Source organism: Stegostoma tigrinum, chromosome 1, assembly GCF_030684315.1.
Source record: "Stegostoma tigrinum isolate sSteTig4 chromosome 1, sSteTig4.hap1, whole genome shotgun sequence".
Lineage (NCBI taxonomy): Eukaryota > Metazoa > Chordata > Chondrichthyes > Orectolobiformes > Stegostomatidae > Stegostoma > Stegostoma tigrinum.
The window spans coordinates 111629498-111655107 of NC_081354.1; the positions used below are offsets into that span (position 1 = coordinate 111629498).

General features: G+C 40.3%; 1 protein-coding gene across 3 annotated transcripts in view; it reads right to left on the reverse strand.

The window, feature by feature from the left end:
• Window positions 1-25610, reverse strand: part of LOC125459071 (zeta-sarcoglycan) — a 986421-nt gene that overhangs the window by 500842 nt on the left and 459969 nt on the right. For 2 of the 3 annotated variants that reach the window (XM_048545013.2, XM_059647939.1), the window contains exon 1: window positions 3370-3474. The exons of the other annotated variant lie outside the window; for it this stretch is intronic. In XM_048545013.2, coding sequence (XP_048400970.1) covers window positions 3370-3387 — 18 coding nt within the window. In that variant the 5' untranslated portion in view covers window positions 3388-3474. Of the gene's footprint in view, window positions 1-3369; window positions 3475-25610 lie in introns of those variants that run through there. 3 annotated transcript variants of the gene reach the window in all.

The following is a 25610-nucleotide window of genomic DNA, read 5'->3' on the forward strand; positions in this document are numbered from 1 at the left end:
CCAAATGCTGCCAAATGAGCCTCGATTTACTTAGGATATCTGGTTGGCATGGACGAGGAGGACTGAAGGGTCTGTTTTGATGCTGTATATTACTATGACTCATGGTATTTGCACTGCCTTCTGGACTGACTTTGTTCATTTGCTAAACTTGTCTATGCATCACCTTCTACTGTTATTCCAACCTGCAACGCATCCCACTGCCAAATTAGTATAGACAACCACCAATGGCACAGGTAAACAACCTGTAAGAATGTTGGTCCCGTTCCATTCCAGTTTAGGCATAACCTATCAGACTTGTACAAGGCCCACCTTCCTGAGAAATAATCCAGTGATCCAGGAATCTAATGCTATCCCTCCTGCTCAAACTTTTTAGCCACACCTTACATATGTTCTATCCACCTATTCTGATACTCACTAACACAGAGAGCAGTCCAGAGATCACAACCTTTGAGGTCCTGCATTTAATCTGCTACTTAGCTCCCTAAAGTCTTTTTGCAAGACCTTACCAATCTTTCAGTATTATGTCTCTATTTATTAGACTACCAAGTAAATTGATGACAAGTAGAACTTAAGAATTTAATGACAAATTTAAAACCTAAAACACAATTTAATTATTCCAGTTTTTTATCTTATGTTCTTACTTTAGTCCCACAATTGCATTCTTCTCTGCTCCAATCTCACTTTCCTCATTTCTGCCTTAAGCTTGTTCTGTCATTGTGCCTTTATTTTGTTCTGCTGTTATTCAGCTCCCAGTCTTCCTGATCTGGTGCCTGCACTGCCTTATGATTTATTCCTCTCCACTCTTGTCACTCTACCTGATCAGAAAGCTGCTCTGTTCCTGTGCTTTATAACATGTGCCTCACTCTCTCTCAGCTCCCACTCATTGTGATCTCGGGCCTGCTCTGATGCCTTGTCTTTAATTGCACTCCACTCTCAGTCATCCAGTTTGCAATCTTCTGCTTTTCTGAATGAATGTTCAAGCTTAGCAGGGAGCTTGCAAAAGGAAACACAATACACCCACAAAATTCTCCAGAGCAGAAGTAAATCAAAAACAGACCGACAAGTTAGATGAGAGTTAATAGGAAATGCAGATGCTGAAGAATCCCAGATAACAAGGTGTAGAGATGGATGAACACAGCAGGCCAAGCAGCATCAGAGGAGCAGAAAGGCTGACGTTTTGGGCTTAGACCCTTCATCAGAGAGGGGGATGGGGAGAGGGAACTGGAATAAATAGGGACAAAGGGGGAGGCGGATCGAAGATGGATAGAGGAGAAAATAGGTGGAGGGGAGACAGACAAGTCAAAGAGGCGGGGATGGAGCCCGTAAAGGTGAATGAAGGTGGGAAGGGAGGAAGGAGATGGGTCAGTGCAGGGAGGACGGACAGGTCAAGTGGGCGGGATGAGGTTAGTAGGTAGGAGATGGAGGTGCGGCTTGAGGCGGGAGGAGGAGACAGGTGGGAGGAAGAATGGGTTAGGGAGTTGGGGACGAGCAGGATTGGTTTTGGGATGCAGTGGGGGGGGTACATATTGAAGCTTGTGAAATCCACATTGATACCATTGGGCTGCAGGGTTCCCAAGCGGATGCGGGAGACATGGTCGAGGGCGTTCTCGACCACTGCGGGGAGATGTTGCGGTTAGCTAGCTAGAATATCCATTTCAAGCCCACCGGTTCCCACAGCTACCTAGAATACACCTCCTTCCACCCACCTTCCTGCAAAATTGCCATCGCCTATTCCCAATTCCTTCGCTTCCGCCCCATCTGCTCCCAGGATGAGGCATTCCACTCCCGCACATCTCAGATATCCTCATTTTTCAAGGACCACAACATGCCCCCCTGCAGTGGTCAAGAATGCCCTTGACCATGTTTCCCGCATTTCCCACAACTCATCTGTCACACCCCGTCCCTGCAATAACAACCAAAAAAGAATCCCCCTAGTCCTCACATACCACCCCACCAACCTCCAGATCCAACAATCATCCTCTGACACTTCCACCATCTGCTATCCAACCCCAACACCAAAGACATTTTTCCCTCTCCAACCTTGTCTGCTTTCCGCAGGGACCACTCTCTCCACTACTCCCTTGTCCGCTCCAAACTGCCCTCCAATCCCACCACACCCGGCACCTTCCCCTGCAACCGCAGGAAGTGCTACACTTGTCCCACACCTCCTCCCTCACCCCCATCCCAGGCCCCAAGAAGACATTCCATATTAAGCAGATGTTCACCTGCACATCTGCCAATGTGGTGTACTGCATCTGCTGTTTCTGTTGTGGCTTCCTCTACATTGGGGAAACCAAGCGGAGGCTTAGAGACCGCTTTGCAGAACACCTCTGCTCGGTTCACAATAAACAACTGCACCTCCCAGTCGCGAACCATTTCAACTCCCCCTCCCATCCCTCAGATGATGTGTCTGCGCTGGGCCTCCTGCAGTGCCACAATGATGCCACCTGACGATTGCAGGAACAGCAACTCATATTCCCCTTGGGAACTCTGCAGCCCAATGGTATCAATGTGGATTTCACAAGCTTCAAAATCTCCCCTCCCCCTACCGCACCCTAAAACCAGCCCGTTTCGTCCCTGCCTTCCTAACCTGTTCTTCCTCTCACCTATCCCCTCCTCCCACCTCAAGCCGCACCCCCATTTCCTACCTACTAACCGCAACCCGCCCCTGTCCGTCCTCCCTGGACTGACCTATCTCCTCCCTACCTCCCCACCTACATTTACCTTTACTGGCTCCATCCCCACCTCTTTGACCGGTCTGTCTCCTCTCCACTTAACTTCTCCTCTATCCATCTTCGATCTTCCTCCCCCTCTCTCCCTATTTATTTCAGAAACCCCTTCCCCTCCCCCATTTCTGATGAACGGTCTAGGCCTGAAACGTCAGCTTTCCTGCTCCTAAGATGTTGCTTGGCCTGCTGTGTTCACCCAGCTCTACAAGTTAGATGCCTGTCCTTTTAACTAACATATGCTTCATGCAGCTGAGTGCAACTATTCCCTAGACACCAAGTCTGAAAGACATCCTAATGTCACTTTTCCATCTCCCCTCACACTAATAGCAAACATATGGAATGTTGGTATTTGTGCCAACCTCAGTATGAGGTGAAGTGGTCTGCAGCACAGCCCACTCCATTTTATCAATTCCAGTTCTCCGTAGCACTAACAGTAATATCAGTAAAAGGGGCAATTTTGCAAACTATCTGCAATGCCAACATTTCACTGGTAGTTCAACCTACTAGCATTTGCAGTTGTTCTTTCTATTTGTACAAATAATGTATATGCATGTCACTACGATATATTCCACTGCCTGTCTTTTCCATGTCTTTAACTTCGTTTATATTTTATTGTAATCTTACTTCAAACTTTCCTTACCTTTTGTCCTTCTTTCATTTATTGTTGCTTTTTATCTCACACTGATTTTCTGTTTAATTCTCCGTCCTTTGTCTCTCTGTTGCACTCCTTTCTGCCTTTACACATTTCTCCTGTTTGCATTTCAGTTCATATGATTATTCTTATTCTCTTGTATGCTGCCCTCGCTGCTCTGTATCTTTAGGTTTAAAACAAAAAGCAGAACCACAAGCTTGAGGCTGTACGAAAGGATAAACCTGGTTGGAGGCAAAGCATATGACTGGCCGAGGCTCTCGGCTATGTTTCTTAAAAATAACAGTTACTCGCACACTAGCGATTTGACGAAGCATGCATGCTTTTTTTAAATCAATTCAATGAATAATGTTTCATAACCTTGGAGCTCTTAGGTTCTTATAAAAGTTCATTCACAGAAAACAAAATACAGAATTTTATTAACATTGGAAACAACATTTCAACATGAGAAATGGAGGTTTAATTTCAAGAGTGAAGATGCATATAAACTGCAAGCAAGAAGCTAAGCAGCACTGTAACCAATGGCAACAGTATAGCATTTAGTGGCATTGTGCTCCTGAGGCCAAGCCAAACTCAAGTTCAGAGCCTAGAGCTGCTGGCAGTGTTGCTTCTGCCTCATTTGAATTTCATTTTCAAAAAGACTGTCAGCAAGATAGAGAATTGTTCTCTGGTGAAGTAAGAACTGAGTAGTGCTAGACACAAGAGCAGTCTTGTGCATCTTTCCTTACTTTACAGTTTTTCTCATGGAAAAGCAGTGGCAGCAAAATGAATTGTTTTTGCAGCTGCAGTTGCCATACCCTGCGTTCTTTACAAGAGAGGATGCAACATAGACAGTCATATGAAAGCCCAATAAAAATGTTTTGCAAAGTGCAGCTGTTTTGGATTTTATAAGGGGCAATGTCAGAAATAGTTTATGATCAGCTTCACAAGTTAAGCATTTATACTGAATTGTTTGCCATGACATTATGGCCTAGAATTTCCTCTGAGACTTTGGAGCTTCTATTGTACAGATAGAAAGTACCTGCTAACTGCACAAGGAGATACAAGATAATAAAGTGTGAAGCTGGATGAACACAGCAGGCCAAGCAGCATCTCAGGAGCACAAAAGCTGACATTTCGGGCCGAGACCCTTCATCTGAGAGCCATATGCATTTTCTGGGAGCTGCTCACTTGCATTACATTAGCACAAAACCTGAGCTAAAAAGCTGTACTTCTGGAAACTTCTATGCAGCCATTATTAGCCGATTTCAGCCTTACTATTTAATAGGAAACTCTTCAGGGGAAGAAATAGGTAAGAGCAGCACACCATTTGATTCCTTAATTTTAACTTTCGAATACCTTCTCTCCATTCTCACACGAGAATCAGCTGAATGTGGGTATCTTTGGCGCATTCTGAGCTGGAGGAAGTTACAAAAATAAGGTATGGTAATGCAGAAAGATTTGGAAACAAGGATGAGAATTTTATACCGAAGATGTTGCAACACCAGGAACTGAATATTAGATAAGCAGCATGGAGAAGCGATGAGGTTCACTCTTCCCAATTACTAAAGCCACTCACTGCGCTTCCTAATCATGAGGGATACTTTGGCCCAAGAAATTGTGCACTCGTGCAAAAATGTTTATATTCTTACTTCACATTTGCTTCTTCTCCAAAACACATTAAAGCTGTGCCCCCTCGATCCATCTGAGACTGGGAATAGTCTCTCCCTTTCTGCTCTGTTTAGAACACTCACAATTTTGTAAATTTCAATGAAATCTCTTTTTAGCCTTCGCTTCTCCAAGGACAACAGTCAAAACATGTCCAATCTTTTCACATAACTGAAATGTCCCAACCCTGCTCATTCTCATCATGCTTTTACATCCTTCCTAGCACGTGGTACCATGGTCTGCACATAATGCAATAGGTGAGGTCAACACTTTCTTCAATCAGCTCATAATAACCTCAGAGAGAGCAAAAACTGCAGATGCTAGAGTCAGACACAACACAGTGTGGAGCTGGAGGAGTAATTCTCCAGCTCCACACTGTTGCCTTTTCATAATAACCTCCCTGCTCTTGTACTCTGTCCTGTTATTTATCGATCCTGGAGTAACGTGTGTATAATAACAGCCACCTATACCTATCCTGTGAACTTTAATGACTTCCATACATAAACATCAAGGTCTCTCTGTTCCTTCACATCTTTTAGAATAGTGCCTTTATTTTATATTGACTCTCTGTGTTCTTTGTACTCAAAAGGCATTACTTCAAACTTCTCCAAACATAATGTCATCTGGCACCTTCCACCCACGCCTCCAACCTGTAATTTGCCAACTGAAGTTTCACATTGTCATTCTTGAAGCATACAGTTTTCCCAAGTTTCGTGTTTTCTGCAAACTTTAAAACTGCCCCCGGAATACCAAGGTCTAGATCATTTATATATAAGAAAAAGCAAGGGTCCCAATATCAAATCATGGGTTACTCCACAAAACTTCTTCCTGTCTAATAAATAGCTATTAACCATTACTCTCTGTTTCAATTAATTTTGTATTCATGCTGCTGCTATCCCTTTTATTCCATGATTTATCACTTTATTCACAAATCTGTGGCATGACACTGCATCAAAGATCCTTTTGGAAATCCACGTACATCACACCAACAGCCTTCCTCCCCATTAACCCTCTCTGTTACCTCATGAAAACATTTCAGCAAGTACAGCACATGGCATTGAGACTGGAATTGGACAAGTGTCTTGAATAACTGTGGTAGTACCCATGACTGACTGTAATCCACCTTGACTCCACTAAGAACTAATCCCTTTTGACTTTCTGACAAGGCCATTTGTTGAAGCATATCCAATGTGTTTGCTATATAAGCTGCTGCTGCTGCACGCTGCAAATGTGACATCGATATAGCCAGTGTTGTGCCATGACATGCCTACTCCCTTTACTGTTCATTGCTCGGGGACAGAAGGATACAGGGACATGATGCTGAAGACAGAGCTGGATTAGGGGCAGGATAAGCAATCGGTGAGCTGCCGCTGCCAGGTTTCAGGCACGTTTCTGCTATCGATTCTTTAAAGAGTCAGCATTAATGATACCTTTTTGGCTTATAGAAAAAAAAACAATTTTTACCAAAAATGAAATTAAGTAATTATTACTTGAAACTATTTTATACATTTGATTAACACAATGAAATTAATTGCCTCTATACAGTGCATAATGGATGAATATGTAAGTGTAATAGCTTGGCATGGGGGCACATGAGGGGTCATGTGGGTGCCAGGTGCACAGACTGGTGTGCAGGTGTTATAAATTGCCATGAGTGCTAGGTTTTGGTGCTGTACAGCATGGCAGGCATGAGCCGATCCTTCAGAACTTATCACTCAATGATTCCCTCATGCAACATCTCTGAACTACAGTGAAACACAAGTCCTTTAAATATTGGCTCAACTCATGAAATATGTTATAAGTAGTTGGTAAAATATAGATATACAAATGGTGTCCTTGTTAAAAAAAGTCACTGAGGCCAAGAATGCAGGTGCAGCAAAGCTATTAGGAAGGCTAATGCAATGCTAGCCTTTGTAGTAAGAGGAATGCAGAAGTCATGTTTCAATTGTATAGCAAATTGGTCAGACTGTACCTGGACTACTGTGTGTAGTTTTGGTCTCTACCTCAGGAAAGATATAATTTCCACATAGAAATTACAGGGAAGATTTGACAGACTTGTTCCCAGGGTGGCAAGAATGTCTTTGGAAGACGGATTGGATCGCTGACGTTTCGGGTCGGACCTTCTTCAAAAATTTCTGAAGAAAGGTGCCAACCCAAAACATCAGCTTTCCTGCTCCTCTGATGCTGCCTGACCTGCTGTGTTCCTCCAGCTCCACATTGTGTCATCTCAGACTCCAGTATTGGCAGCTCTTCCTATTGCTGACATTTCACATTAGTTTAGCTGTCAGACTATTTTCTCTTAATTTCTCTTACTTTTTTTCTGACTTCCTCTTTGAATTTTCCATAATCAGTCTATATTATCAATCTGATACCCATCATAAGCCCTATTCTTGTGCTTCATTGTGCCCAATATATTGTTTCATCTGGGGAACTGTAGCATTAACTGCCCTATCTTTCTCCTGCACTGCATGCATTGTGGCAGTACACAAACATCTCCCATATAAAGGCACATTGTCCATTACAATTTTGCCTGCCAATTTTTGATCCAGTTTCACTGGGACAGATTTGTTGTCATATCATTTAAATTGACCATCTTCTAATAAAGTATTTTTATTCAAGGTGAGCCTTGTCCTTTTACATAGCTGACCTAAACATTATGATCTGATGTAAAAACCAAAAGAACTGTGGATCAGGAACAAAAACAAAGTTGCTGGAAAAGCTCAGCAGGTCTGGCAGGATCTGGAGAGGAGAAAACAGAGTTAACATTTTGCGTCTGGTGACCCTTCCTCAGAACTGATGGTGACTGGGAAAATGCCAGTTTATATGCGAAGAATAGGGAGGTGGGTGGGGTCAGGAATATACGATAAGATAGAGCCTAAAGGGAGAGAAAGATGGAGAGACAAAAGCTTTGGTAGCAATCAGGCTGGGAGGGTGAATAGTTGTTAATGGGACTGTTAGTGACTAACGATACTTGGTATGTAGTGGCAGGCTATGTGATTTCACGAACAGTCCCCATTAACAACAATTCACCCTCCCAGCCTGATGGGTAGCAACTCCTTTGTCTGTCCAACTGTCTTTCTCTCTCTTTGGGATCCACTCTATTGTTTTCTCCCGACCACCACCCCTCCTCTCCCCATCTCCCTTCTTTCTGTATATAAATTGACGTTTTCCCAGCCACCATCAGTTCTGAGGAAGGGTCACCGGACATAAAACTTTACCTGTGTTTTCTCCTCCATAGATGCTGCCAGACCTGCTGAGCTTTTCCAGCAACTTTGTTTTTGTTCCTGATTATGATCTGATGATTATACTTGTCTCTCTTGAGGGCTGAAGGGCCTGTCCTGTGCTGTAATGTTCTATGTTCTATGTTGTCTGGTATTCTCTTGTTAATACGTGAACAATTTCCCCAACTCATTTCCCAGAAAAATGTCTGTTTCTTCACGTGGCTAAGAATAGGACAATAAAGAAAATTGTCCCGAACATACTTCAAAAAATTCTCCCCCTCTCTGCCCAGCAAAGCATTACCATTCCAGTTAGATTTGGATAATTAAAGTTCCTCCATTATCAGTCCGCTATGGTTTTTACACCTCTTTGTAATAGCCTTGCAGATTTGTACCTTTATCTTTCTTACCATTTGATGGTGCATAAAATCAATAGTAGCATAATAGTGCATCTGGTATTTCTTAACTGTAACCAAACATGTTCTACCCTTAAGAGTAAAGAGAGAACAAAGAACAAAGAAAATTTCAGCACAGGAACAGGCCCTTCGGCCCTCCAAGCCTACGCTGATCGAGATCCTCTGTCTCAACCTATCATCTACTTTCTAAGAGCCTGCATCCCTTTGCTCCCTGTCCATCCATGTACCTGTCCAGATACATCTGAAAAGACACTAAGTTGTCTGCGTCTACCACCTCCGCTGGCAACACGTTCCAGCACCCACCACTCTCCGTGTGAAGACCTTTCCACGCATATCTCCCATAAACTTTCCTCCTCTCACTTTGACCTCATGACCCTTATTAATTGAGTCCCCCACTCTGGGAAAAAGCTTCTTGCCATCCACCTTATCTATACCCCTCATGATTTTGTAGGCCTCAATCAGGTCTCCCCTCAATCTCTGTCTTTCTAATGAAAATAATCCTAATCTATTCAACCTTTCTTCATAGCTAGTGCCCTCCATACCAGGCAACATCCTGGTGAACTTCCTCTGCACCATCTCCATAGCATCCACATCCTTTTGGTAATGCGGCAGCCAGAACTGTATGCAGTACTCTAAATGTGGCTGAACCAAAGTCTTATACAACTGTAACATGACCTGCCAACTTTTGTACTCAATACCTGCTCCGATGAAGAAAAGCATGTTGTATGCTTTCTTGACCACCCTATTGCCCTGTGTTGCCACCTTCAGGGAATAATGGACCTGAACACCCAGATCTCTCTGTACATCAATTTTCCCCAGGGCTTTTCCATTTACTGTATAGTGCGCTCTTGAATTAGATCTTCCAAAATGTATCACCTTGCATTTGCCCAGATTGAACACCATCTGCCATTTATCTGCCCAACTCTCTAACCTATCTATATTCTGCTTTAATCGTTGACAGTCCCCTTCACTATCTGCTACTCTACCAATCTTCATGTCATCTGCAAACTTGCTGATCAGACCACCTACACCTTCCTCCAAATCATTTACGTATATCACAAACAACAGTGGTCCCAGCACAGATCCCTGTGGAACACCACTAGTCACTGGTCTCCAATTTGAGAAACTCCCTTCTACTACTACCCTTTGTCTCCTGTTGCCCAGCCAGATTTTTATCCATCTAGCTAGCACACCCTGGACCTCATGCAACTTCACTTTCTCCATCAGCCTGCCATGGGGAAGCTTATTAAATGCCTCACTGAAGTCCATGTATATGACATCTACAGCCTTTTCCTCATCAATCAACTTTGTCACGTCCTCAAAGAATTCTATTAAGTTGGTAAGACATGATCTTCCCTGCACAAAACCATGTTGTCTATCACTAGTAAGCCCATTTTCTTCCAAATGGGAATAGATCCTATCCCTCAGTATCTTCTCCAGCAGCTTCCCAACCACTGACTTCAGGCTCAGTGGTTGATAATTACCTGGATTATCCCTACAAACCTTCTTAAACAAGGGAACAACATTAGCAATTGTCCAGTCCTCCAGCACCTCACCACCTCACCTGTGTTTAAGGATGCTGCAAAGATATCTGTTAAGGCCCCGGCTATTTCCTCCCTTGCTTCCCTCAAAAACCTGGGATAGATCCCATCTGGACCTGGGGACTTGTCCATCTTAATTTCTTTTAGAACATAGACCATAGAAGATAGAACAATACAGCATGGAACAGGCCCTTGATGTTGCGCTGACCTGTGAACTAATTTAAGCCCATCCCCTTGCACTATCCCGTCATCATCCATATGCTTATCCATGGGCTGTTTAAATGCAGATGCCCAATACTTCCTCCCTCCTTATGTTGATTTGACCTAGTGTACTCATAGACGTAGAAATTTCTGGAGAAATCCAGCAGGTCTGGCAGCATCTGTGAAGACTGTAAAAGGTTTAACGTTCTGAGACCAATGACTCTTCTTACCCTTGACAGCTCTTTCACATCTCTGTCCGTCACTATAATACTTTCCTTAATCATTACAACAATATTACTTTTATCCGTTTCCAACAAAATTCCCATGGGGACATTAATCCCTGCTCTTTTGAGGAGCAATTTGTCCAATCTACATGCATCCCACTTCCCCCAGAGGCAACCTTAATGTTATAGAATCATAGATTCACAAAATCACAAAGTCCAGAGAGGCTCTTGAGTACCACCAAAAATGCACTACTATCTGTACAAGTCCTACTTCTCTGCACTCAGCAGCATGGCTTTGCATGTTATAACACTTCAAATGCTATCCAAATGCTTTTCACACTCTAGGAATCTAAAGTTCACCCTCCACCACCAGCTCTTATGTTATATTTCTTATGCTGTACCCTATTATTTCTATACTCAAAGGCACATGGTACCAGAAATAATCCAGAGATTATTATTGTTCAAGTCCATCTCACTAGTCTCCTTCCTCGCTTTGTACATTCTACTTGCAAGCCCTTGTACTTCATTGTACCGAGGTCATTGGTATTGACACAGACCACAGTCTCTAGGTGTCTATATCTTTCTAAATCTGCAATGGTCAGAATTATTCAAGCCAGCCCAGCTGTGGTGCAGTCAGGGCTTTGTACGATCCTTCCTCTGTTCTAAATTCCAGCCCTTTAGATAGACAGAGAAGGTTTATATAAGCACGTTACTATTTGCTAAATTGTGGAGTGTGGAAGGGACTGCATCTTCATTCACTGTCATTTTAGGGAGACATTCGTGGAGCTGAATCTTCAACTGCCCTGGTATTTATTCATTGTTAGATGTCTAATAGTGCAATGGCCAACAATATACGTGGCATATACAATATTGGATTGCATCATTAATGACTTTGTCATTAAAATTTTTCAAGTATCTTTACATATTACTTCAGTTATTTCAGCACAAAATATTACTCATTATCTCTTGATTGAGGCATTTGCGTATGCAAGTTCACATATTTTGTGCCCAATTAGAACAAATTGTAACTTATCAGTACATTTGCAGCTAATTGGTAGCCTGCAACATGTACTGAAAAGTGGAGCAGTAGACTAAATAAGGATCAAAAAATGTGCATAAGCCTGGATAGATATTGTGATTATCCATATGTTAAGTCAGGAAATGTCTGGTAAAATGCAGACAATTGTCATTAGACATGCACATGCCAGTAGTGGGCAACAAGATAGCAATAAGGAGTTCTGATTTCGAGTCATGCATGTACAGTGACAGCAGGAACATGGCATCCCAAGGCCTATCTGAAGGTTTAAAATGTCATGACCTGAGGAGCAGCCACCCTAGAACCCTATGACTGAAGTTCTATACATGGGGAAAGGTATTGCTGGGAACTCAGCATTGGTAAGTTTTATTAATTTTATTTCAGAGTAATTGAATTTTTGATGTACCTTTTCTTTTAAAAATCTTATGGCATTATGTATGGATAGACTGGTGATGGTGTACAATATGGTGAAGGCACTTTGAAAATAAGAATTTGAGATTGTGACTGATGCCACTTTTATCTAAATTAGTTCTTTTTTCCAGCAACAGCCAAGTGCAATTTACACATTTTTGACAAATACCTTTTACTGACAACAAAATTTGAGGCACTTGGTCTGTTTTGTGCCTTGCAGACGCTTCAGGTGTTTTCCCATATATGTTGAAAATTGATAGTCTAATAGCTTTATGACATATGAATCCCAACATTTTGGCTACAACATTAATAACTGAAAATTTTCAGAAATAAGATCTCATAATTCTTTGAAATATTGCTACTTTATATCAAGTCTAACATGCTAACATACTTTGCCCCAAAGACATTTATAAGTTGGAAGGTTTACTTAACAGAAAATTTCTTTCTAATTGTGTAGTTACCGTTATGTAGCCTGAATCTCAGCAATGTGTTCAGGAAAAAGCCAGCGAAGTGCATAAAGGAGAAAGGTAAAGGTTATTTCAAAAGGATTTGATGAAATAGTACAGCAGGAATGGAGCAGAAATACCAAAATAGGCCATTTGTGCTGAATGACTTATATCTGTGCTATAAATTCTATATAATAAATTACTTTCAATTTATTGTTGATGTCCAAAATGCATACGCCTAAATCCTTAAAATAAGCCAAATACAACAAATTACTAGCAATATAAATAGCATGAAACAAGTGAGAAAATTTGAAAAGGGGTTCTGGAGAATGTAAAATGTTTAAATTGAAATTTCCTTAACAGATATAGCAGTATATTCTTCCCTTGTGTTAAAACAATGCTGCAAGCTGAATGTTCAGAAGGTGTCATGTTAAATTCAACTCTCTATGGAGTCATTATCTTAGTCTTTATATGGCTGATGCAGTATTAACACCTGTCCCTTAAATCTTTAACACTGGTATCCCAGAGTAATTGCATTTGACTAAATGGGATGTTTCTCGAAAGAGAAAACATATCCCACAGAGCAGAAAATATCCATTTGTTATCTTCACTACATTAATTTAAAATTTGTGTAGAGAAGAAAGTATTTGTTTTAACAGAATGTCCTTATGGAGTATGAAAAAGCTTTAACCAATGCTTAGCATTGAGTGAATGAATTCTATTCTGTTCATTTATTTAGAAGAATATTCCTAAATTTTCTAATGAATCTAGCTGATTGTTGGACACCAAATTTAGCAATATTTCTGACAGTTCAGAAGGCTTACACCTGAGCTAGTAATGATTAGGTATTCAGTTTAAAGCACTTTAGAAATTTCAGGGCCCTTTAATCCTTCAATAAATTGTAGATAATTTCTTATTGCCCATATTGGCCTGCCATTTCCTGGGACATTATAACAACTAAAACTGTGGTTAATTCTCATTAATTAGTTCAAATTAATGAAATTGATAATTTTGTTGAATAATGAGCACATGCTACATAAAAGTAATGAATATTTTACTGAGGTATGGTTTAAATTATTCAAATAGTTAACATAAACACTCTCCTCCCCAACAACTGGTGATGTTGAAAATCATACATCAGAAATCTTAGTATAGTTTCAACAGAGCTGTGTTTTCCTCATAGCAACATGGGACCATAGGAACAGCAGCAAAACCATTCAGCCCTTCAAGACTGTCCCGCCATTTGGTTGATCTGTAGCCAAACTCCAATTACCTGTCTTTGGCCCATGCCCCTTAATGGCCTTGCTGAACAAAATCTTATCTATATCCGATTTTTAATTAACAACTGATCCTGCATTAACTGCCATTTCTCCTGCTTCAAAATCTCAATAGATATGATGAACACCTTAAGTTGTTATAGTAAACCTTAATTGGCACACTAGCTAAAATAAACTAACATATTATTTTCCACATTTGTAGCAGTACATTGTTTCACACTGTGAGAAAGGGAGCAGGCGCAGACTCTTCACTGCATTGCACAAGTATTATTTGCACATCTTACTGCTGCTACATGGATGTAGGTTTATCTTCAGAAATCAGGCATAAACCTAAATTGAAAAATATGGCATCCATCAGGAAATTCCATTTGAAGCATTGTTTAAACTCCTTGTCTTTTTGCACAAACTTCTATTTTGTGTTAAAAGCCATCTTTCTTTAAAGTAGACACGGTAGCTGATGAGCATCAAACAGACTCTGAGGTCTCAGGCGGTCCACGGTCATATGAGAGTTTTTCAACTTAATCAGAGACAAAAAAAACCCTGCAGATGCTGGAATTCAAGGTAAACAAACAGGAGGCTGGAAGAACACGACTAGCCAGGCAGCAACTGAAGGAAAGAAGTCAACATTTCAGATATTACCCTTCTTCAGGATGAAGTTAATCACCCTGCTGGAGCAAATTACAGCAGATGCTGGAATGTGTACTGTAAACAAAAAATGATGGAAATTAACAGCAGGTCATGTACTATCTGTGGAGATAGAGCGAGCTAACATTTCAAATCTAGACTTTGATTCCCAGCATTTTTTGTTTTGTGTTTAATCATCCTGTTGCCTGTTCTAGCTATCCAACATTGCATTTTTCATAAAATATGGAAAGAATAAACAGCGAACTAGTAATCACTTTGGGATAATCATATTTATGTGTCATAGTGAGTACTGAACAGTAATTAATTATAAATCCCTTGGTGTTCATGTAGCTTTGGGATTGACATTAGAAATCTGATTAATCAAGTGGATAGCATCTACAGCATTCTAATCTGAGGATGAGAGTCACCTAGGGAGAGCTATGCTCTCCAATCCAACTGCTCTCTTTCCACAAGAAAAGTGGTGAAAGTAGTAACATTTGGATTATACAGGAAAACACAACAGATTGCTTCGAGTTACAGATGGCTTATTATTTATCCTGACAGCTGAAAATGACAACAGCATGTAAAATTCATGATGCAGAAATCTGAAGCTCAAAGGGATTGTCCCAGTTCAGGATTCTTTTAAGGTTAACATGCAGGTTCCATTAGCACTTAGGAAGACAAATGCATTGTTAGCATTCATTTCAAGATAACTAGAAGACAACAGCTGAGATGTACTGCTGAGGCTGTATAGGGCTCAGGCCTGATCATATTTGAAATATTGTGATCAGTTTTGGGCCCCCTATCTAAGGATAGATATGCAGGCATTGGGAAGGATCCAGAGGAGTCTACAAGAATGATCCCAGAGATGAAGGGCTTGACATATGAGGAGAAGTTGAGGACTCTATCTCCATACTTGGAGTCTAGAAGGATGAGAAGGGATCTCATTGAAACTTACAGGATACTGAGGGGCCAGGATAGAGTGGATGTGAAGAAGAATTTTCCACGAGTAGAAGAGCATGGGATTCAAAGGCACAGCCTCAGAGCAAAAAGATGATCCTTTAAAACTGAGATGAGGAGGAATTTCTTCAGCCAGAGGGTGGTTAATCTGTGGAAATCATTGCTGCAAAACATTGTGGAAACCATGTCATTGAGTTTATTTAAGACAGAAATATATAGGTTCTTGATTAATAGGGGGATGAAGGATTACAGGATGGAGGCAAGAGAAGGGGCTTGAGAAACGTATCAGCCATGATCAAATGGTAGGGCAGACTCAATGGGCCAAATGGCCGATATCTTACTGTCTTATTCTGGAAAATAAAAGCTCATGGTTTAGGGGATGGTACATTTGCAATGGCAGTTGACTGACTTTTAACGGGAAGCAAAGAGTAGGAGGAAGTTGGTCATTTTCAGGTTTCAAGATCAATTGAGTGTTGGGCCACAAAGATTGGTGCTTTGGAACATCACATGTTTGTAAATGTTTTAAATGAAATGACAAAAGGAAGGACTACCAAATTTGCTGCCATTTAAGAGATAAGTAAGAAAGTAAATTTTGAAGTGGACACAGGGTGGTTACAATAAAATTGATATTTCATGTGAATGGGCAAAGATGTGGCTCATGGAATATAATGTGAGAAAATGTCCACTCATTGATTTTGAGGCCCTGTGTCTGAGAAACAAATGGAATATGCTTGTATATCAAGAAATTAGGAATTCTAAAATGGTATTAATTACATCAAGAAAGATAATGAATACAAAAATAGGGAGGTGTGTTTCAGCTTTACAGGGCAATTGTGCACAATGGTTATTTGTTTCAGGAAAGATAATAATTGATTGGTAGTAGTTCACAGAAGGTTTACTAGATTAATAACTGGAATGGACATATTATGAGGAAAGGTTAGACAGGTTTGGCATTTATCCATTGGAGTTTAGAAATGAATGGGGCAGCTTGATTAAAACACATGATATCAAAAGGGTCTTGACAGGAAAGATGCAGTGATAGTGTCTCCTCTTGTGGGAAACTAGAACAACGAGGTCAATATGTTAATACCACGGGTTGTCAATTTAAAATAGATGTATTGTTTCTCTCAAAGGGTCATGAGTCTTTCAAATACTCTTATTGAATGATGGAGCAGGTTAAAGTTTTGAATGGCCTACTCCTGTTCCTGGTTTGTATGTATGTACATTTGTGGTACCATCATTGGAAACTAGAGCTTTAAAGAATCATGTATTGGATAAAAGCTAACTTTCTGAACACAATGTACCAGAAACAGTGAGGAACAACATTGCCTAGAAATTCAATGGCACTTTGTCTGTTTCCAGTGTCACCCGTCATTAGAAAGCTATCTTGATCATTTGTGTACCATTTGCCATATTGGTGCTGACAGAGAAAAGGCATGCAGCAATGTTTCTGAACTAGTTGCTCGATCCTCAGACCGAATACTTGTTAGTGGCCGTATAGAAGGCACCATTCTGGCACATTTTGACTCTCCAGAACAAGCAACCTTCTGAAATCAGACAGAAATTAAAAAGAAGAGCTGTCCCACTCAGACAGAATTAATTTCTGCTTGGTCACACACACCCCATAGTATCATTCCCAAGAGTTTCGCAAATTGACAGCCTACTGCAATTAGCTCTTCAAGTTCTGGCCCTTTACATAGCCCACAACGTAATACAATAGAGTAACTGTGACAGAACAGACAACAGTATGGATCAGGACCTGATATACCTCTGTGAACAAAAAACTCACATTGCATTTTCAGTTGCCTAAGACATGAGAACTCTAATCCTCAGAAGGATGTTTTAACCCACTTATTCATTCGATCTGATTATCAGCAAAGAAGCAAATGTTCAGTATGTAGCCATTCACAGAATAATTAGGAAAACGTATTTCTTCAATAACTAGGCACTGTTACATTATAGTTAATGATGTACTAAAGCGCCATTAAAGGTGAAGAACTAATTTGTGCTTAGAGACATAAACCTGTAAAGTTTTAGGATCCAATAAGATTCAGAGGTTTGCCTGTTAGTGAGTAAACCCCGCTGCCATCAAATCTAGGGAAAGCCCTTTTAATAAATTCCATTGGTTAACACAGCAGGAAAGTTGTTGGATTTCCTGCATCTTCCTATCAGCAAGTTACTTCTTTGTGTTACAAACCTTCATTGATTAAAAATAAAGGAAATGAAGGCCAAAACATAAAAATTGGGCTGCTTCTCATTAGTAAGCCAAATGGAAGGTAGAATTCCATACTCTGCCTGCCTGATGCCCAGCTAAACACAAACATCCAACCTAGTGAACCTAACCTTCCAATCTGGATCAGGAATGGTGGAGAGGCACCAGTCAAACTACCTTGAATTGGCAAAGGAAGAGGCACAGAAGTTCAAATATAGAAGGCAATATCAACTTAAACCAAAGTTTACAGTTTGGATCTTTGGAATTTATTTAACAGTGGTCCTTCAGATGTGTTGGCAGCAGGTTTACTCACAAACAGGCAAATTTGCTGAATATGAAATTGTGGCTCAGTGGTTAGCACCGCTGCTTCACAGCATCAGGGGCCCTGGCTCAATCCCAGCTTCAAGTGACTATCTGTGTGGAGTTTTCACAATCTCCCTGTGTCTGTGTGGGTTTGCTTTGGTTTCCTCTCCCAGTCCAAAGATGTGCAGGATAGGATATGTAGGTTAGATGGATTAGCCATGTGGACAATGTAGAGATAAGGTGGTGGGGGAGGGGGATGAATCTGAATGGGATGCTCTTCAGAGAGTTGGTGTGGACTTGTTCGGCTGAAAGGCCCTTTTCCATACTGTAGGGATTCTATGAACTACCTTTCTTGAAAAATGTGCATTATTCACCAACTTGTATCCTCAATCACATCATCCATACCTAAAAAAAACAGAAAATTCAAACAAAATTTCTGTTAAATTCATCTCCACTTTCTCTAGCAATCATTGATGCAAGCCATCCAGGTCAAATGATTTATCTACCCTAAGCATAACTAACTTTTCTAACACTTCCTCCCTTTCAGCAATCGCACTATCCATTGCCTCAGTTATCTCCACTTCTACTGTTATTTTATCAGAGTAATCTTCCTTTGTAAATACCAATACAAAGAAATATTAAGTATTCTAGCCTTGCCCTGTGAGCATATAGTATTTCTTTAACACATGTAGAATTCATCTCACTAACGGTCCCAGTTGATACTATTACTGGACAAGTAAAATCCCAGGCCAATGTCTGGTTTGAGTGAGTTTTTTTTGGTTTTAGAATGGTGATGTGGTGTCATAGTCATAGAGTTGCACAGTACAGAAACAGCCCCTTCAGTCCAACTAATCCATGCTGACTCGAAATCCTAAATTAATCTCATCCCTTTTTCTAGCATTTGACCCATATCTTTCTACCACATCCTATTCATGTATCCACCCAGATGGCTTTTAAATGTTGTAATTGTACCCGCCTCTACCATTTTCTCTGGCAGTTCATCCCATTCATGCACTACTCCCTGAGTAATAAGGTTATCCCTGAGGAGCCTTTTAGATTTTAGCCTTCTCATATCAAACTTATGCCCTCTAGTTTTAGAATCCCCTATCCCTGGGAAAAAAATGTCAGCCATCTACCACACTCTATCCATGTCCCTTATGTTTTTTTTATCTCACTGAAACACAAACATACAATGTTGTAGATTGGTTTTAACAATAAAACAGAAGTTTGTTACACAAAAGAAATTTTTAAAAATAGAATGAACTAAATTACTTATATATAACACATGTTTGAAGATTTTGAAATGCACAGGAAAATACAACATAATTAATTCTAACAACATTTCATTAGAGTTTTCAAAAATTACAGAGATTCATTTTGCTATCCCCCATAGGCATAACTTAGCTGCACCTTCATTTCCCAGTCATAAGACTCTGATATTCTCTTCCTTGATTTGTCATACAATTGTCATTAAACTTGCTCAACCTCAAATAACCTATTCAGGGAGTTAACAAAGTACATCTGGTCTGAAACCTTTACTGAACTGCTAACATTAAGAAAAACTATTTTTAACAATGCTAAACTATCATTTTTCTTCCTCAGGTTCAACTATTTCATACATCCAGCTTTAGTCAAACATAAAGTAAAAAAAAACTTTTCTAAGCTGTGGATGTTTCCCTTAAGCTTTTTTTAGAAAACAGTATCTTTAATCAGCTAACTGAAAGCTGTTTTCTTTGGTGGTAAAAACGTGCCCAAGAAGATGAAAAAACATTAGCTCTTGGAGGCTATCTCTCGCAGTCAATTTTAAGCGGAATCACCATAGCTGCAGAAAGACTTAGAAGTCTATCACTGAAACTCTTTCAACATAGAAAACCCATGTGCAACTTGTTAAAAATTCAAAAATCAAAGCACAAAAATAAATAACAAATACATACAAACACACATAAACACACATATATAAATAACAAATTTTAAACGTACGATTTCTATGTTGGCAGAAGGTTTTTGGCTCTTTTCATGCTGACTATTATTCTGTTCTCATATTTTGCCAGTCTTAGTTTTTGAATCATTTCCTCCTTCAAACTGGCTCTCACTTGAAGAATTCAGTTGATATGCATCATGCAACTTTATTTTAGTTTAATCATATTCTTTGTTCCTTCATCATCCAAGGAGACTTTTTCCTTGCCTCTCAGTCTTGTTGAAATTTCTGTACTTAGAAACATCTTTTTCTCTAAAAATCACCAATTTTTCTCCTACAATATTACCTATCAGTCTTTGTTTTCATTTTACACTGACAAGATCCCTTTTCATCTCACCAAAATTAGCCCTCTTCCAATTTTGAAGTTCTGTATTAAATTATTCTTTGCTAATCTCCAATACTAATCTAAATCTCATGATATAATCATCAATTTTACCCATGTGTTCCCTGACTGACACTTGATCCAGTAGGTCACCTCATTTTCCAGTACCAGATCAAGCAATGCTTCCCTTCTAATTGAGATGAAAACATTCTTTTTTCTCATTCATTCATGAAATGTAGATGTCGCTGGCTGGGCCAGCATCTATTATCCAAGATAACAAAGTGTGTAGCTGGATGAACACAGCAGGCCAAGCAGCATCTCAGGAGAGCAAAAGCTGACGTTTCGGGCCTAGACCCTTTATCAGAGAGGGGGATGGGGAGAGGCAACTGGAATAAATAGGGAGAGAGGGGGAGGCGGACCGAAAATGGATAGAGGAGAAGATAGGCGGAGAGGAGAGTATAAGTGGGGATGTAGGGAGGGGATAGGTCAGCCTGGGACGGACAGACAGGTCAAGGAGGCGGGATGAGATTTGTAGGTGGGAAATGGAGGTGCAACTTGAGGTGGAAGGAGGGGATCTGATCTATTATCCAAACCTAGTTATCTTTGAGACAGTGATAGTGAGCTGTCTGATTCAACCACTACAATACATTTAGTATAGATTCAGTCACAGTATTGTTCAGGAGGGACTTCCAGTATTTCAACCCATTGACAGTGCAAGAACAATGATATACTTCTAAGTCAGAATGGTTGGCAGCTTGGAGGGGAACTTGCAGGTGGTGGCGATTCCATGAAGCTGCTGATCAAGTCCTTCAAGTTGATAGTGGTCGTGGATTTGGAAGTTGCTGTCAAAGGAGCCTTGGTGAATTTCTGCAGTGCATCTTGTAGATAGTACACACTGCTGTTCCTTAGTGTTGGTATTGGAGGCATGGATATAGTGCCATCAAGTGAGCTGTTTTGTCCTAGATGGTGTCATACGATCAAGAAAGTTTGACAGAACACATTTCAGAAATTCATCTATTTCCTTACTCTTCCCTTTTACGCTAACATTATCCAAATTGATATTTAATCATTAAAATTACTTAATTTTGCCACCCTCACAATTCTTGCAAACGTCAATGTCTCTCTAGCTATTTGGACACCTATGGAAAACCTTAAGTACACCTAACCTATTATTACATTTCTCAACTCTAACATGCACTCTACTCATTCCCCCCCATCTTAAAGAAATCAATTATTTCAAATTCTACAGTATTTTCCCTATTGATGCTGACACCTGTCTTCCTTTCCTATTATGTCTGAAAACTTATGTTCTTGTATATTAAGCACCCAGTCTTCATTATCTTTAGGCATATCTTTAAAATGACTTTTCAGTCACTCACTTCAAATAGGATGAAAGTTCCTTACTGGAATCCTGTGTAACAAGTTGCAAGCTGATCTTGCTAAGCCGAGAAATGAAAATGTTAAGAAACTCCGCAGGTCTGTCAGCATTCATGAAGGCAGAAATAAAAGTTAAAATTTCAAATCCACTATGTTTCTTCTTCAACATTCTCTGTTTTTATAGATAGATTTGGGTTACGCAAGGAATCAAAGCTTATCTGGTTAAGTGGGAATTTTTCTATATTTATCGGAGAGACCAAGCATCAGACTCAATATTTCAGGAAAACCTTTCAAAATTGAAACAGTTAGAGGACTAGTGCTGGAAAGTCAGTTAGATGCAAAATAGCAATTATTACTGAACATGCTAGAAGTTAATGGTGGCTCGGGAACTGAATGGAAGTCACATTGTCTACCTAGCATACTAATGGTGAGGGAATATCTTGTTGTCAAGCACTCAGTGCCCAATCCAGGAATCCCCAGCTTGGGAAGAGATTGCAGTAGGCCACTGAAAACCACCCCATTGCCCTACCCTCAGACTTCCCTACCATTACTGGCCACCACTCTTTGTTTCTCATTCACTCGTAGTATGTGGGCGTCGCTGGCTGAGCTAGCATTTAATGGTCATCTTTAAATACCCTTGAGAAGATAGTGGGGAGCTGCTTTCTTGAAGCATTGCTGTTCATGTACTGTAGTTTAATTCACAATGTCCTGTGGAAGGGTATTCCAGCAGTACTGAAATTGACCCAGTGCAGTGAAGGAACAGCGATATATTTCCCAGTTAGGCTGGTAGGTGGGAATGTGCAGCTGGTGGTGTTCCCATGTATCTGCTGCCCTTGTCCTTCTAGATGGAAGTGGTTGTGGGTTAGGAAGGTACTGTCTCAGGATCGTTGGTGAATTTATTCAGTGCATTGTGTAGATAGTACACACTGCTGCTACTGAGTGTAGGTGGTGGAAGGAATGGATGCTTACTAATGTGGTGACAATCAAGCAGGTTGGTTTGTCCTGGATGGTGTCAAGCTTCTTGAGTGTTTCTGGAACTGCACTCATCCAGACAAGTGGGAATTATTCCATGACATGCCTGACTTGTGCCTTGTAGAGGATGGGCAAGCTTTGGGGAGTCAGGAGGTGAATTACTTGCCACAGTATTACTGGCTTCTAACCTTTTCTGGTAACCACTGTGCTTATGTGGCAATTCCAGTTGAGTTTCTAGTCACTAGGAACTTCCAGGATGCTGATATTGCGGGATTCAGTGATGGTAACACCAGTGAATGTCAAGGGGTGGTGGCGAGATTGTCTCCTATTGGAAATTTGCTTGGCATGAATAATATTTGTTGTTTCAGCTCTGATGAGGAGACATCTGGACACAAAATGTTACTTTGCTGTCTCTCCACAATGCTAATTGACCTGCCGTGATTTTCAGCATTTGTTGTTTTCAGTACTTGCTACAAGATAGCCCGAACCTGGATATTGGCTAGATCTTGTTGTATCTGAACATGGACTGCTTTAGGATCTGAGGAGTCATAAATAATGTTGAACATTTTACGATCATCTGCTGACTTTATGATGGAAGGAAGCAGTTAAAGATGGTTTAGCTGAGGACATTACCCTGAGGAACTCACACAGAGATGCCCTGGGACTGAGATGACTAGCCTCCAACTACCACATATGTCTACCTACGTGCCAGGTATGACTCTAACCACTGGAGAGTTTGCCACCTGATGCCCATTGATTCCAATTTTGCTAGCACTCCCTGATGCCACTTTCTGTTGAATGCAGCCTTGATTCTAATGGCTATCACACTCACCTCACCTCTGGAATTCAGATCTTTTGTTCACGCTCAAACTAAGGCTAGAATAAGTTGACAATATTCCGGCTCTTAGCCTTTTGTGAACCAGTAGTTCTCTTAACTTGGCACTTTCTATTTATATAACTATAAAGCCTCTTCTTATCACATTTTATGTCCCTTCTCATAATGCTTGTAGTTAGTCTTGAAGGTTGCTTTGTGGCCATTGGTTGGTCTTAATGTTTGTCGCATTCTATGGGATCTGTCCTGTTCTTTGCATTTTTATAAGGCCTTTCTTTTACTTTTATGACACTCCTTACCTCCTTAGAGTTAAGTATTGAAATTTTAGTTTTGCTGTTTTACATCCACTCTATGCAGCAATCTCTTAATTGATGGAGAACGTTTGAAGCTGGTCCTCTACTTCAGAGGATTAACTACACGTAGCCATGGTGGTTTTGTTGTAATAATTGGCTTATAGAATCTCATTCGGTCTCCTTGGCTGAGCTTCAAACCATGTTAATGGAATCAGTTCAATGGAGTTTGCTTATCTAACTGTCAATGTGTCTGCTTTTCTAACTTCCATTTTGGCTGTGTGTATTGTTTATATTGACAGTTTTATGAACTCCTCGGATGGCAGTTTTCTTTTCGAGTGGAATCTGATTGGCTGTTTACATATATTGGCAGCTTAAAGACATGCCAATGTTATTGTAGGACTTACAAATTTTGTCCATAGTAAATACTGGGTGAGTGGGCACAGGAGATATGAAAGGGTAAGTGCACAAAGGGGTTATGGAAGTGTATGTTCAGGGAGAAGAGTGTGGAAAGAGGCTGAGTGAGTATTTGCAGTATGGGGGTGGGTGTGGATGAAGGGGACAAGGCTCAGTGTGAGGTTGTAGAAGACCCATTATAGAAGTGGACAGATACTCCAATGAAGGAACTGCCCACCTTGACATATACCAGTTGTGCTTCCTCCCTCAGCCCTGCTTTGAGAGAAGGCTGCCTCAACCCACATCCATCTTTACCAAACCACCATAAAAACAGTGGGAGGGTGGCACTGCCAGGCATGAAGCAGGATGGCAACTTCAGGAAGTCTCCTGACTTGTAATTTCGACCGCAAAGAGGAAAATATGCCACATAGTGTGTCTTTAGTAACAGGATTATAAATGAAACTAACAGTGCATATTCCAGCTCCTGAAATGTCCATATGCATCTACATTTTGTATGTATAGAAGGAGCAATGAAGTACTTGCATTTCAATAATCTACTGGTCAATTATTTATTTAACACCAAGCTAGTTTGAGGGGATATCTGATAACACCTACTACTCTACAATGCTTAAGGGAAATAATTTACTCGATTTACAAAAGTGTGTGAATGATCAGAATGAGATGGTTGAATAAACATATTGATTTCTAACAGTGAACTCTGAATTTATTCAAGTAATTGAGAAAAAATAATGGAAAACATTGACTGTAACCAAAGTATATATTTCCATATAACTAACAATCCAGCAATTCTTACTAAACTATCTAAGGCACTGCATGGTTCCTTTCTGGGCAATCCTGTAACATAATTAAAATTGTTCCTTTTGAATACTGTAATTTGTTGTCAAATGACTTTTGAATACTGTAATTTGTTGTGTGTAGAGATTCTGCTCTACTTATAATCAAGAGGAAGATGTGCAGCCAGGTTTTACAGAAGAGATAAATTAGAGATTCTGCCAGTCGAGTTAACAGATTCTAATGTAGTAACTAGTTATACTAAGGGGTGGACCAATTTTGTGATACCGTCAAGATTATAAAATGGATCTATACAAAGGACAGAATCTTGAGATGAGAGCAGGCAAATATCAAGACTTGGGTGAGAAGAAATTTGAGTGTTGTGCTGGCTCTCAATGTTACCTTCAGGATGCACTTTTGCCAGACACAAATATAAATGGCAGCAATCTTCCATTATGATGACGCATCAGAACCCCAAATTATTTATAAACACCTTTCACTTATAATTTCAAGATGCAGAGATAGTAAGAACTGCAGATGCCAGAGTTAGAGATAACACAGTGTAGAGCTGGAGGAACACAGCAGGGACCCTTCTCCCGACCGGAAACTTAATTTTCCTGTTCCTCTGATGCTGCCTAGCCTGCTGTGTTCCTCCACCTCCATTCTCTGTTATTTCTAATTTCAAGATGTGTTGTTTTAAAAGGAAGACTGCTCAAATAAGCTACATATTTAAATTTAGTGTTTGTCTGGCAAAATC